This window comes from Lipophrys pholis (assembly GCF_963383615.2).
Source record: "Lipophrys pholis genome assembly, chromosome: 1".
NCBI lineage: Eukaryota > Metazoa > Chordata > Actinopteri > Blenniiformes > Blenniidae > Lipophrys > Lipophrys pholis.
In genome coordinates, this window is record NC_137635.1 from 11,163,623 (window position 1) to 11,177,715 (window position 14,093).

General features: G+C 44.8%; 1 protein-coding gene across 2 annotated transcripts; it reads right to left on the minus strand.

The window, feature by feature from the left end:
* Positions 1-1,464: 1,464 nt before the first annotated feature.
* nbr1a (NBR1 autophagy cargo receptor a) lies at positions 1,465-13,374 on the minus strand. 2 transcript variants are annotated; one of them, XM_080462643.1, is made up of 22 exons: positions 13,145-13,374; positions 12,751-12,813; positions 12,648-12,666; positions 12,311-12,333; positions 11,910-12,092; positions 11,648-11,725; positions 11,322-11,545; positions 11,112-11,231; positions 10,612-10,893; positions 10,086-10,245; positions 9,437-9,685; positions 7,576-7,695; positions 7,365-7,440; positions 6,988-7,098; positions 6,435-6,614; positions 6,196-6,354; positions 5,490-5,599; positions 4,850-5,334; positions 4,479-4,564; positions 3,979-4,066; positions 3,789-3,888; positions 1,465-3,051 (listed from the first exon to the last, which is right to left on the minus strand). In XM_080462643.1, the coding sequence occupies exons 1-22, from the start codon at positions 13,244-13,246 to the stop codon at positions 2,863-2,865; spliced, it is 3,207 nt and encodes a 1,068-aa protein (XP_080318769.1). In that variant the 5' UTR covers positions 13,247-13,374; the 3' UTR covers positions 1,465-2,862. The 2 variants fall into 2 exon arrangements, with proteins under 2 accessions (XP_080318769.1, XP_080318770.1); XM_080462644.1 differs by lacking the exon at positions 10,612-10,893.
* Between the last annotated feature and the right edge of the window lie 719 nt (positions 13,375-14,093).

Consider the following 14,093-nt stretch of genomic DNA (forward strand, 5'->3'; position numbering starts at 1 on the left):
TTTTACCCTCCTAACATCTCATACCGCCATCTAGTGGAGGGGAAGGAGAAAACCCAAACTCTTCTCCGAGTGCTAAAAGGTTTTGGTTCAGAGGTGGAAAATTCTGAAGCACTTTTCTGAGTACTTTCACTCGTGATCAGAGGTGGAAACTAAAGAATTCAGAATGTTATTAATGAATGAAGGTGGATCTTTAACAACCTTGAAACCCTTTTTTCCAATAAGGTTTTAAAAACCAGGCTGAAAATATCCCAGTGCATCTCAACCAGCTGAGAACAAAAGAGCCATAGAGACGATTTGCCCACAAAATAAAATTTGCCCGGAGCCAAAAAACGTGTCGATGATATGAAATGAAGAAGAGACAAAAAAATTCTTTACGCTCGAAAAACTGAGGTTGCTTTCATGAAGTGTCATAACTAGAATTTACATGTATTTTATTAAAAAAATCAAATATAATCTATATTTTTGTTACCAATTTTTTTTTGGTTGATAATTTACCTATTTATAGCTGCTCTGCATTTGCCAATGTTTAGAGCCGTTTCAGCGAGCAATTTATACCTTTTTAGGATTTTTGCTGTTTTTCCAGGATTACTTTTAATTAATTTTAGCTGTTTTTTTCTTGCTCTTCTGACTCTTTTTCCTTCTTTAACTGGAGATAAAAGCATTTTTGTTTTAAAAAATAGCGTAGAATGCACATAAAATTCATGGCTCGACGTGAAAATTCCCTCGTTTTAACTATTTCTTCAGTGAAAACGGAGATTTCAAAATGTTTTCAAAATGTGTAAAAGTAAAACATTTCTGAAATGAGCGAAACATTGTGGTGTAAATGGGGCCCGAGTTTCTCTGTGGCCATAGAGACACTGTTCTTACCGTTTCAAATTCAATATATTTTCTGTGATTATTGTTTTGTCCCATTTCCTATTGGCTGCTTTGAACCATTACCCTGATTTTTTATTTCATAAAACATGCCATTGCAGGCAGCTTTCTTGAAAAATGAATATTTTTTTGCAGGGATTGCATTAACGATTATATATATATATATATATATATATACATTTTTAAGTCTGACTGTAAAAGAATATATAAGCTTCATCTCGTGTCAGCAGAACAGTTTCCGTGTGGATTGTTTTGGGGAAACGTGTCGGTCTGGTCTGGACTTGTGCTGGTGTTTCACCACCGTGTTCCACAACATGCAAAAATAGAAGGAAACTGTGGTCGAGGAGAGTGAGTCTTACATAACACCATCACGCAATCCGACGGGGTGTGTTGATGTTTTAAACAATGCGGCAAGTGTGCCGTGTTTTATGCATGAATACGTTTCATTTATTCATGCAGGAAATTCGTTTCCACATTATTTTGTGACCCGAAGATCAAATTGGAAATGTGTGCGACGTCTCTGGAATTACTATACGGTCTCGTTTGACATTTCAACATGAGTCGGGAACAGACGGAGCGCGGAGGCATACGAGATGTGCAAATAGTTTATTGGCGGTTTGACAGAAGGGTGTTTAATGTTCGCGGTCCGTTGCAGGGGAATCGTTTGACGAGCACTGGAGATATATTCGGAATTATTCTCTTAAAAGAGTATGGTTGTTCAAAACACACAGAATCAGAGGAAAATGACAGTCCAGAGAAACCTTTAACACATAAAATAAAGAGGAATCATCATTCAGAGTAACAAGAGGCAAACGTTAACTTAATCTCTCACACACACACACACACGCACACAGAGGTTTCAGTAAACTCATTTCAAAAGTAAAAACCTGTGTTTTTTTTTTTTTTCCCGCTGTGAGAAAAGAGGAATGTGTTGAATTAGTGTTTGGGGGGGGGGGGGGGGGGGTGAGGATGCAGGCAGGCGGGGGCGATGAACCACTGTGACTGTGCTAAAGAACCACGAGGACACGACGCTCTAAAGCCTCTACCTGTCATGCAGGTGTGTCTCCTAAAAAGCAGTAGAAAACATCTCCAGTCCGAACAGCGATCCGTTCAGGTTTTTTTTTTGTTGTTGTTGTTTTGTTTTGTTTTACATTCCACATGTCAACGATTAAAATAACAGTACTCTGATACAGAAGAGAGATTGCATTGTTAGGCAGAATTTCACTAAGATCATCAAGAAAAGTCTTGGATTCGTCTCGTTCGTTTCCCTCCCGACGCCGTAAACCTTCGACCTCCCTTCTCGCTCCTCGACTTGAGATCGGGCTCTAGCTTAAGCTCTGTCAGAAAGACGCACTCAGCGCTGAGGAAGCAGCTACAACGGCGAGAAAGACACGGTGATGAAGAGCGGAAATGTTGGGAGACTACAGCCGCTGCACACCGACTCCTGGAGAACAGAGAGATTACGTTCTGGCTCAACGACGACGTCCTCCAGGTTGAAGCTTCCCCACGGAGGACCTCTGTGTTCCCATTAAACCCCTCGGTTCTCTCTCCCGAGTGCGTTTCCACCGTTAAAGCTCTGCGGCGAGTGAACGAAGGCGTGGAGGAAGTTAATCACGATCCGTTATAGTCTACACGTGTACATATGGTTGGTTTTAATCGGAACGGCGAAGCGAACGTAAAGGCAACAGCAGGAGGATATTGGAGAGCCGACGGCTACGAGTCGCATCACGACGCCGCTTCATCTGATCGACAACGCGTTTTCAGTCGATTGTTGATCAATTTGTCCGACGTCACTGTTTTTTTTATTTTTTGGTTCCAAACCGTTAATCAATGGAATCATGAACAGATTTTCTTTTTTTTTTTTTTCTTCTTTTTTCTTTTTCAAGTAACTCGGAATGCGTCCGAACACTGGAAGGGGTGATACACTGTGATTTATAGATTCTCTTTACATAAAGTTCTTCCCGTGCAGGCGTTGTGTGCGGCGCCGCCTCAGTGCAGAGCGTCCACGGCTTGGTTCTGGCTGTCCTCGGCCATCTGCACCAGCTCGTTGACGGTGTGCAGCAGGCTGTAGCCGTGCTTCCTCAGCAGCTGCTGGTTGAGCCGCTGGTCTCTGAAGCCCATCTCCAGCAGCATGGCCATCAGGGACGGGTCCTGCCTGGCGGCCGGGTCGATGCCTCGCTGGAGGAGACAGAGGAAGCAGGAGGTCAGCTGATTTTAGCTTGAAGCTTTTTTTTTTTTTTTTTTTTAAATCCACACAATTTTTGTACATTGGTACATTGCATTTCCCACATTTCCATAGAGATGTCCATGCTTTTCAATAAGACACAGTGGCTACAAGCAGTAGTTGTCATGGAAACAGACAGCCGAAACGTCGTGTTAATTGAGCCTGAACGTTTAAAAAAATAAAAAAATAAATAAAGTACGGGGCTAACAAAACCTGCAAATATAGAAAATGATGCTTAACAATCTCCACTGCCTACAGAGGTTTGTGCAAAAAAACTGAAATCAAATATCACACTTTATGTTGTTGTGGGGTTTTTTCATCGCTAGAAAATACGAAATGATAAATCCATCTTTATAATGACGTTAGATGAATGTTGTGCGACATTAGTCAACAAAACGATCAAACATTCATCTCTCGCTAGTCGGCGTCACTGGTTGAAGAGTCATGCAGCCGCCTGCCACTAGTGGGAGCTACAGAGCAGCAGCCAGCAGGCACTTTATTAGTACTTTTATCTAGGAAAAAAAACAATCATAAACAAGGTAACATGTAGGCTTTACTAGAGCAATACATCCAAATCGATTTGACATTATTTACCCTGAGACGCTGGAATCCAAGGCTCATGACCTCCAAGAATCAAAACTTCAGAAGTCAACAGAAAGTAAACAGACTGCTTGGATGCTACGTGACGTACCTGTATGGAACAGTTTGGTCCAGTGAAGAGAGCTTTATAAGCGGACGCGGCCACTGAGAGAGCCCCCTTGACGAGCCCCTCCGTGATGCCTCCTTGGCCCCTGGTGGAAACGCAACACTGCAGTTACGCAACATAGGAAACGACCAGAGACGTCAGGATGAAGCGAGTCGTTGCTCTCGCTGTGTCTCACCTTGGCTGCAGGGCGTTGCTGGGTCTGGGATTATAGGTCTCAAAGGCACTGGATGCTGAGCCTGCTGATCTCGACAGACCAGATGATACTGCAGAAATAAAAAACAGGAAATTGCATTAAAAAAACGAACAAACAAGCAAAAAAAAAAAAAAAAACACCCACACACACATTAGAGGAGAAACAGGAAGCTGAAGCAACAAATCCTGAAAGCTTGAAACTGCAATGTACAGCACATGTTGCTAAAGACAACTGTGATGATTCATGTTTCCATGCACTGTGCATTCATATGGAAGAAAAGTGATTAATTGAAAAAAAAAAAATATATATATATATATATATATATATAATATATTTGCATCATGTCCAGATGTAACTGTTGATAATCCTGGAAGATACAGTAATTTAAAGACCGTGTGCAGAAACATCCCGTCTCCTGTGACTTGTTACCGTGAAATCTGCCATGCTCATGTGTGACTGAGTGAAATTGGTGCGGGACTCACTATTGAGGTGGACTCGCGGCTGGTGCGGCTCGTACGCTTCACAGGCTGGAGGACTGGGATCCTCGGCCAGGTACAGTGCCTCAGACCTGCAACGGTAAGTGTCACCGACACGGAAAGCGGTAAAGGATGAGCCCATGAAAATGGACTTTTCCATTAAAGTGTACGTCTTTGAGACGTGTGTGAATAAGAGCAAACGAGAGACAATATAGATTGTGGTCGATGTATCGGTTAATGTAGATGATTGATATGACCTGAAAAGGCTCAACCGGCTGACTAGTTCACATCTTTAAAGTTTGATTCTCGTCTATCCGTACACTGCATGTGTAGATTTGATGGCTGGAGAGCTGTGATTTGATTGGCTGAGCTCTGACCTGGGTGAGTAGAGGGTGGGCGGGGGCAGCAACGGTTGGGCCAGGACGGGCGGAGGCACCACCTCGGGGGTGAGCGTGACGGCGTCCAGAGTTTGGGAGGCACACAGCATCTGGTTGACGCTGCTGTGGATGGGCGAGGCGGGCGGAGGCCACGTGGCGGGCTCCTCCCTCTCGGGCTCAGGCTCAGGCTCGGGCTCGGGCTCATGCTCGGGGTCGGGCTCGGGCTCGGGCTCAGGCTCAGGCTCAGGCTCGGGCTCGGGGTCGGACTCGGGCTCGGGCTCGGGCTCGGGCTCGGACTCCTCCGGCTCCGGCTCCTCCTCCTCCTCCTCTTCACTCTTCTTCTCCTTGTTGACGGCAGCAGAGTCGGGCTGCGACATGGCGGAGCTGTACATGGACTCCCCCAGAGGCCGGCTGGTGTCAAAGCAGTCCGGGAGGACGATGATGTAGTCGTCGCAGGAGGAGACCGAGGAGGTCTGGCTGCTCACCTGAGACACGGCACACAAACACAGCAACATCTGAGGAGGAGGAGGAGGAGGAGGAGGAGAAGGGAGGAAGAACTGGAACCAAAGAGCGACTGTGTGTTTCTCCCTCCGAGGATCAGGAGCTGATATGATGAGTATAAAAAGGAATAAAGTCTCACCTCGTCCCAGTCTTCTCCTTTCGCTGCACCCTCCTCTTTCTCTTCTTGAACATCTGGGGAGATTTCTTTGTCGTCCTTATTGAGATGTGAGCAAGTTTGCATGTTTTCATCTTCAAGTTTGAAACACACAAAGAAAAAAGACATTAAATGAGCTTTTAGATGTTGGAGATCTTGTCATGACGGTCCAGTGGCATCGTAAATAAGGTTTTCCTCCTCTGGGGGGCGCCAGGGAGTCCTCATTCAGTTAAATGGAAATAAATCTAATTCATTTAACTGGTTTTTGAAGGGAGCTTATTGCAAGATGATTCAACTCTAAAATAAGCTTTAAAACTTCAAAACCATTAAATTAGGTTCCCACAGTTTGAATGATGGTTTCAAAGATACTGGAATTTCTTTTCTAACCAATTTAGCTGGGAGAGTCATTTTGAAACTATGATGAAAATTAATTGGCATATAACTTTTTCTGAGCACTTCAGGGAGCCTCGCGTTGCAGAGTGCTCATCTATACGGTCCAAAAAGTCCCGTTTTTGTAAAATAATCAGGTTTTAAAGGCCTGAAACTGAAATAGACTGATATGCTGTTTGTTTCCATGTTTATTCGTCCGCTCCCTTCAACAGGAGTATTGTAGCTGGTTTGAGTTGAACACTTTATGCAACCACAGATTTAAGGAGGTTTCACCGTGAACAATGAGTGGTTCCTCACTGACCCGGCCTGGTGGGCTCTTCCTGGGTGAGCTGGCTGTTGGCCGGCAGAGCCGACGTCTCCGGTCGAACGGCAGCGACCTCTACGCGCCCCTCCTGCACCGGCTCCATCTTCTCCACCTCCGCTGGCCTCTCAAGGCAGATGCTTGGACCACGAGAAACCACTGAGAAAGGAAAGCGAGGGTTAATAAGTATCGGTGAGAATCAACGTTGCGGCGTTGCGGGAGGCTCCGCCGCTCCTCACCTTGAGCTTTGAGGCTGCCTCGCTGGGCCCTGCGCACCGGCCGGTGGTCGGGGGCTTCCTCCAGAGCCAGCGAGCGGATCACCGTCTCGCACAGGAACTGGGCTCCGCTGATCTCCTCCTCCCTCTCCTCCTCCGGGGCCGCCGGCTCCAACACCTCCGTCGGTGGTCTCAGTTTCATGCCTTTGTAAAAATATAACAAACATTCAGAGGAGTAATCCGCCGACTGTTGAGGATTTTCATAGTCTTTCGACTAGAACTACTGCAGTGTGTGATACTGCTTCATGCTACACACCCCACTCCATACAAATAAGACATTTCAATAAAATGAATGTGCAGATATCTGGTCCAGATTTCACTTTTTTAACTAACTCACAATGAGAAGATATATGAGCTGTGTCTGCCCACCAAATATTATATACACCAGCGTCTTTCCTAAACAGGATAGAAGTGATATCAATCCTGAATGAGCAACATCCCGTGTCGATATTTCTCATCTTTGTTTTAACTGTAGCCATGTTTTTCTAAAAAAAAAAAAACGTTTTCAACCTCTCACCGAAAAGTTTTCTGACCCCTGTGACCTCTGCCTCCTCTTTGTCCTGCGGGGTGACGCCTTTGTCCAGCACCGGCGTATCGTGAGGAAGAGGAGACATGCACGGAGTCAAGTCTAGGAATCAAGCAGAAAGACGAGAATAAACATTGATGGAGTGAGCGGAGGGAGACATTAAAGGCATGTTCATGCTCTGTCATGTCAAACGTATCCTTACAGGACTTAGATAGCCTGTGAGTCACGACTGAGGGCAAAGTAAAACCCCAAATCTGTGTCACGGCAGGAGAGCGGCGTTAAGTTGTGTAAGAGATTTGCGCGAGGAGGATGTGAAAGCGCAAGTATTTAAAACAGTCCACATCCAATGTGCACACGGGGTTACTCACCCACGGGAGTATTGTTTGGGACCTTTTCCAGCTCCTGCACAATATTTATATCCAGCAACTCAAACGACAGCAGATCCTAAAAAAAAAAAAAGATAAAGGAAAATGAATTGAAAATGAATATATTCTCAGCATCAGTGTTCGTCATCATTTGGCTTGAAAGCAACTGGTAGCAGGGAAGCGGCAGTGACTGAAGGGTTTCGTGAGCGGGCACCTGAGGGGTCAGCAGGTCCACTGACGGGAAGTAGAAGTCATCGTGCTGGAAGTCCGCAAACAAGCCGGAGTCGCTGTCCTTGGCCCTTACCTCCTTCTCCACCAGCTTCACCTCGTCCTTCTGAAGCACAAACAAAGAGCGACGTCATGAGCACCCGTCTTCACCAGGCTCCTTTTAAAACCACACACGCACACACACGGATTTATTATCTACACAATCTCGGTCTTGTTGAGGGTTTTTGTTAGATTTACACTCACTTCTACAGAATGATGGTGTCAACTGATGTGTCCATCAAGCAGAAAAGGTCAGTGTCCTCCCATTCCAACTCTAGTGGAGCTTATTTGTCATTCAGTCCCTCTCGGTAATCCTAATTTTATTGGGTGAATCTGGAGTTTTACTTTCTGCCAACGTGGGTTTTGATGAAACTCAACTGAATGTAAAGTGGAAACCACAGATGGCTCAATTAATGTTGCTCGTAAAGTAGAGAGTCAAAACAAAGAGCGAATGATTATCAGTTTTATTTATTGAAATATTGTTCTGATGGCTAATTCAGTTAAAATAAATCGTTGCAGCCTTTTTATTAAAACATCTGAAAAAAAAAAGTGTAATCCTCTTGCACCGCATGCAAAAAGCAATCAAGTATTATAAATAAGAAACACCATCTCCAACCACAACAGACTATTTACAAAAATATCTGAATTAAATGTTTCATATTAAATAGGAGGAAGTGGTTTGTTAGAAAATGACTGATACAACGTTTAACTTTTAAAAGGTAGTAAAAAAAGAGAGAATATTTTCTCCAGTGTATATAAATCTGCTGCTGTATATCTCTACAGATCCCTGAATCATTTGTGTGTTTATGAGCTTGTCCTGTCCGTTCTCCAGTCTGTGTTCATACTTTTATTCATCTGTAGCGTTTGTGTCGTGATGTGCAGAAGTGAATCAAACTTCTTTCCTTTATTCCTCGTTTTAAACGTCTCTTTTTATCCATTTTTTTTCATCCTCTATACTTCTGCCTCCAGTCCAGGGTTGTGACGGTTTAGGTCACGCACTCATTTGCACCTTCAGGTCATTTGGGGTCGTCAATCAATTTCGCGTGTATGATTTTAATCTCTACAGGAGGGAAGTCGGATCGCACGGAAGAAACCCGGGGAATATTAAAAACTTCACACAGAAAGGATTCAATTCCACGTGACCTTCCCACCACAGATAGTTTTGTATATGGCTCCAGTGTTCCCCAGAAAGTTATGTTTTAGAAGGGGTTTTTTTCCGTGTGTGTGTGTGTGTGTGTGTGTGTGTGTGTGTGTGTGTGTGTGTGTGTGTGTGTGTGTGTGTGTGTGTGTTGGATTGTTGAGATGGGGGAGGGGCTTTCACGCTGGGAATATTTCGTGTAAAACACTGATATTGTAGTTAAAAAAAAAGTAGGATAAAAATATTGATGATTGACTGAGGAGGGTTGTCTTAGTAATAAATCAGACTTTAAAACTTTTCTATGTGGAGTATGCATGTTTTTCCTGTGTATACAGTATATATGGGGTTTTTTTTCTTGGTAATTTGGTAACCCAAATGTGTGTGTGCCTTGTCATTGACTGTCCAGAGTGAATTCTGGCTTCATTCATAATCTGGTGGGATTACCCATTGACTCTAATGTGTATGTATAAATGGATGTTGATTTAACAATCCCCATCCAGAGACATACTGGCACTTCTTTTCAATTGACCGGTTGAAAGATTCTCATTCACATGGAGGAAGTTCGGGTTCATAATCTGGATTCTGATCGCATTCCCGCTGCTCTCTCATTAATCCAAGTCGCCCGTCCCTGATGTGGATGTACGTGTAGACAGATGTGAAGCAGACTTGCCCGTTGTTTGTTGGGAAGCCTGAGGCTGCTGCGGCTGCTGGTGGGGTCCACCACGATGCTGCACCACACACGCGGGCCAAACTGACACCCGCAGTGCGCCAGCCGCCAGTGGGAGGTGTACGTCCCCTCCATCACGGGGGCGGCAAAGGCCACACTGACCACTCCCACCTGCCCGGGCAGCAGCAGGGGCACGGGCACCTCCCTCTTCTCCTCTGACGCCAAGCCGAGGTTTCCCCACATGAACACTAGCTGGGTGCACGTACACACATACACAAAACACAAAATAGGAATACACATGCGAAAAAGGCACAAAGACGAGAGCATGCAACCAAAGTCACACAACAGACAGAATACGGAAGTGAGGGGCCCACTGGCGCGCATACACACACACGCACGCACACATACACACACACACGCACACACTCAAACAATGACAGAGACTTCAAACTTAAAACACAACACAGGTTTAACTCTATTAAAACCAAATGATTTTAGACAGAAGGGGCATTAGTGCTTTGAGGCTGGTGTTAGTGGATAAGTGGAGTCAATGAGCCGAGGCTCAAAGTGGAAGTGAAGTGGGGAGGAGGGGAGGGGGGGAGGGGGGCAAAGAGAGAGTGGAGCCTGTCCTCTCGGCGAGTGGGGGGGGTACCTTAGTCTCTGAGGTCCAGCTGATAGTGCCCGAGTTCCTCATCTTCCAGTATTTGATGAACTTGGTACCGGGCTCCAGACGGGTGCCGTCAGGCAGATTTTCATCCAGAAACAAGGCAGCCATAGTGGGCACCAAGGACGTGTGCGAGACCCCAGGACCCCTAGTTTCAAGTGTACAGAGCATTGTTGAAAATAGCCCTGGTTTTTCAAAATACCCATCTCTTTTCTTCTCTACGAATCAAAAAAAGCAGGACCCCAGATTTTTTTTTTCTTTTGCATTTTTTTTTTTTTTCTTAGAAAATCTATGAAGCAGCAGCAGCAGTTTTCACATTGAGGTAGTTCCAACATTTTCCACCACCCCAGAGCAGCCAGCGAAACACTCATACAGACTAGATTACAAAGATGGCATATTTTGATTTCTTTTCTTGAAAAAAAAAAAAAAAGGCGTTTTTTTTTTTTTTTTTTTGCATCCATGCTGGGTTTGAGGGACCCAGCACTGGCGGACGCCCTTCCAAGGTGGCGCTTACTCTGGACTGGAGGCCTGGGGATCAGGGACCGGGGCAGGGATGGGACCTGAGGCTGTATCTGAGGCGGCAGGAGGGGGCAGGGCGGGGACCTGGGTGGATGCGGAGGCCATGTTTGTCAAGTTGGCTCTGCCTGAGGTAGAGGGCCCGCTCCACTGCAGCCCTCTCTTCTCCAGTCTCAGTTTCTTCTTGATTTCCTTCACTTCGGCTCTGAGCTGCCTTCTTTCTGCTTTGAGGCGCTGTCGCTCGGCCTTGCGCACTGTCCTGTCTCCTCGCCTTGGGAACCTGGTTTGAAATGTCATCAGGAACACCTATTTGTTGACTATCCAAAGTTTATTTGCCAATAAATTATTACATCCCCACTCACAATGCATGAATTACAATAATCTAGCATCAAAGAACATTTTACAATCCCGTGTTTGTGTGCAGTTTACATACAGGCTTTCCTCCATTAATGTAGAAGAAGTGATTGTTGGGATTTATTCTCAGTTCTGGAGGTTTACCTCAACTCTCCTGACATTCCATGTTCAGGGATGGAGAGAGGGGTCTTGGTTCTCACAAGGTTGTGGCTGGGGTCATGGCTATGTCTGCACATCTCGCACAGTATGCAGGACGGGCACACACTGGCAAGAAAACGCAACACAACATCATTTGAGAAACTTAACCGCATGAGTGTGTCTATTTAGAATTGTTCAACAATCGTGTATGTTTACCTGCACTTGTAAGCTCCTTCAGAGGTGAGTTTGTTGCAGCTGCTGCAGTTTGGGGTGTAGCCAAGGGATCCATTGGAGGTGGAGGGGCCTGGCCGGGGTCCCATGAGACCGCCGCTCGCCCCACCAGCCTCAGTGGGCCCGTCGGAGGATTTGTGAGTACAGCACTGGCCCGAAAAGTCACTGCACATCCTTTCCACTACCTCCTTCACCACCTCATCTTTGAACTAGTCAAACAGAGTGACACTCATGTAAGTAAACTTTACATTTTGTTGTAGAACTACATTCAAATCACACTTAAAATGTTTCAGTTGAAGAGGAACCTTTACCTTTTCCATGTAAGCTCTAAACCACATGGGAGGGGGCTCATCTTCAGGTTTGTTCCCCTTGCTGTCCTTTATTGTTACCTGTATCAGAAATAATCAGCAAACTGACATTACGGAACTATTCAGAGTTGAGTCAGTTTCACCCGTGTAACTTTAATTGATTTACATGGAAATTATACTTAATACACTGTGCATGAGCTGAAAACTCAAACGGCGCACACGAGTGAATACGACGAAGAATAGAGTGATCGGTCTGGTTACTTACAGCTTCTCGCTCTGGGGTGACCTGAGTGCCTTTGTCCACCGTTTTGACCCTGGAGGGGTAAGGCGGAGCAGGTCGCAGATCTCCTTTCAGCTCCTTCACCTCAGTCTTCAGCGGCCCTCCGCAGGCCTGCCCTTTCATCTTGTACACATTCATGTGCAACTGGTTCCCCTGCTTCTCTGCGCTCTGAATGCACAAATGAATGAGACTGTTGCTACAACAAAGCAAGGCTACTCCTGCTGTGTCATGGCTACAGGGTAAATCTACATGGGCGTAACTTGTTCTGTGTGTGTATACATGAGTAACAATAAAGTTCAATTCAATTCAATTCAACGAAACATTTTTGACCTCAGTCATAATCCTTTCTTTACTGTTCTACAAAAACATTCAGCAGTGCTCAGTACCTTGATGGCTTCTTCGTATTCATCTGGGGGAAAAAAGAAACAAATAACATTTAAATACTTCATAAACACATTTGTAACTGATCATCAGCACATTTAGTGCTGGACTGACTGAGATTTTGGATGTCAAACAATCAAAATACGCCTTTCTATAGTAACCAGTCTATTCCTGCTGCCCTGTTACTGTTGCTTTCCAAGCTCAGATCAATATCTCCTTGTTTGAATATTTGCTTAAAGCACAGTCAAGCACCGGTAGGGACTTTCAGGTATTTGATTTTCTCTGGTTGCTCTCTGGTTTCGTTAAGAAAAGCACCCAAACGTAAGAATACGATTTTCTCACCTTGGCTGTTGATGCAAATCTGTAATGGAAAGTAAATGACAACAGAATTAATAATCTGACAGGCACATAAAATGTAATAATAAAGTCATTATCAGCTCTTTACCTCCTCGTTATCCTCATCAAAATATTTCACTTGAAAGTGGTTGATTCCAAACGAAGCTTTGATCTAGGAAAAGAAAGAAAGAAGAGTTGGGATCAAATCCAGCGCTTTAAATCGCTGTCATTTACTGTCATTTATTACGGAAACATCAGTAACATCAGCCTCCGTACTGGATAAACGCAGTAACGACGAAACAGAGTCAGCTCATTTTACTTTCCGAGGCCATATTAGGACTGTGTCCCTGGCTTTGAAACCACTCTTTCAGTCCAGATTGTCTGAGTTTCTGCTCTTCTCAAGCTGTTTTTTTTCGTGTCCAGGCCTCGTCTGGCTCCTCGGGGCCTTTTTTCTCCAAACTGCGCCACCTTAAACCCTCCGCTCCGCTAAGCTAGCTGCTCACCCAGGCTTCAACAGACTCCCACTCCAGCTTGTCCAGGTCCTGGGCCAGAAACCTCTTCACGTTCCCGCGGAAATTGACTTTAATCGTAACGGGGAGCCCCATGTCGGCCGTCTAAATGTGTGAAATGAGTCTCATTTGATCCTTTTTGTCCTCGACTGTCTTTTCTTGTTTACATCGTCTGGAAAAATACGGTGACGTCACCGCGTCTTCTTCTTCCACTCCCTGTTTTCCGGCAGGAGGTAAACAAAGTTTAAGAGGCATACCGCCACCTGGCGTTGAAGTAGGCTACTGTTACACTTCTTTTGGCTGCAAGCACACTTACTTGCACGAGTACCTACGCAGCCCCACTCGACTCGATTTGTCTCGCCTTCTTTGATTTTTTGCTGCTCCCTTCAGGAAATCATCATACCTGATCCCCTGCCTCCCCTGTTTTTATATCCACCATCCCTATCCTCCTTTTTGTTCCTAATCCTGCCCATCCTGCTCACTCTCGTGACAATTTTAGCATCTTGGAAAACCGACAGTGTTTCCTTTAAACATAAACCTCAAAAATCTTCTGTCCACGAATGCAAGTTCACCAAAAAGATAAGTGCTTGCTGTGTGATGGCACACTACATCACAGTCGTTGGAATGATGGCTGAAAATCAGCCTTCATAGATGGAAACAACTTTTCAGTCACTCAAACACCATCAATACATTTTGCCCCTTTAGTTTCCAAGCAGATCTAGACACTTTTACAAGAACTATTGATTTGTTATTGACCATGTTTTTCTTCTTGGCTGTCTTTAGTTCTAATTTATTGCTACAGTGACTTTACCTTGAACCAGTGATTCCTATCCTTTTTCTTGAGGGAGCCAAATCTTTATCTTTAAAAAATAAAAAATACAACTAATTAATGTGTGCTTTAGATTTCTATTCTTCTACTCGTTATTATTAAAACGTTCGTTTC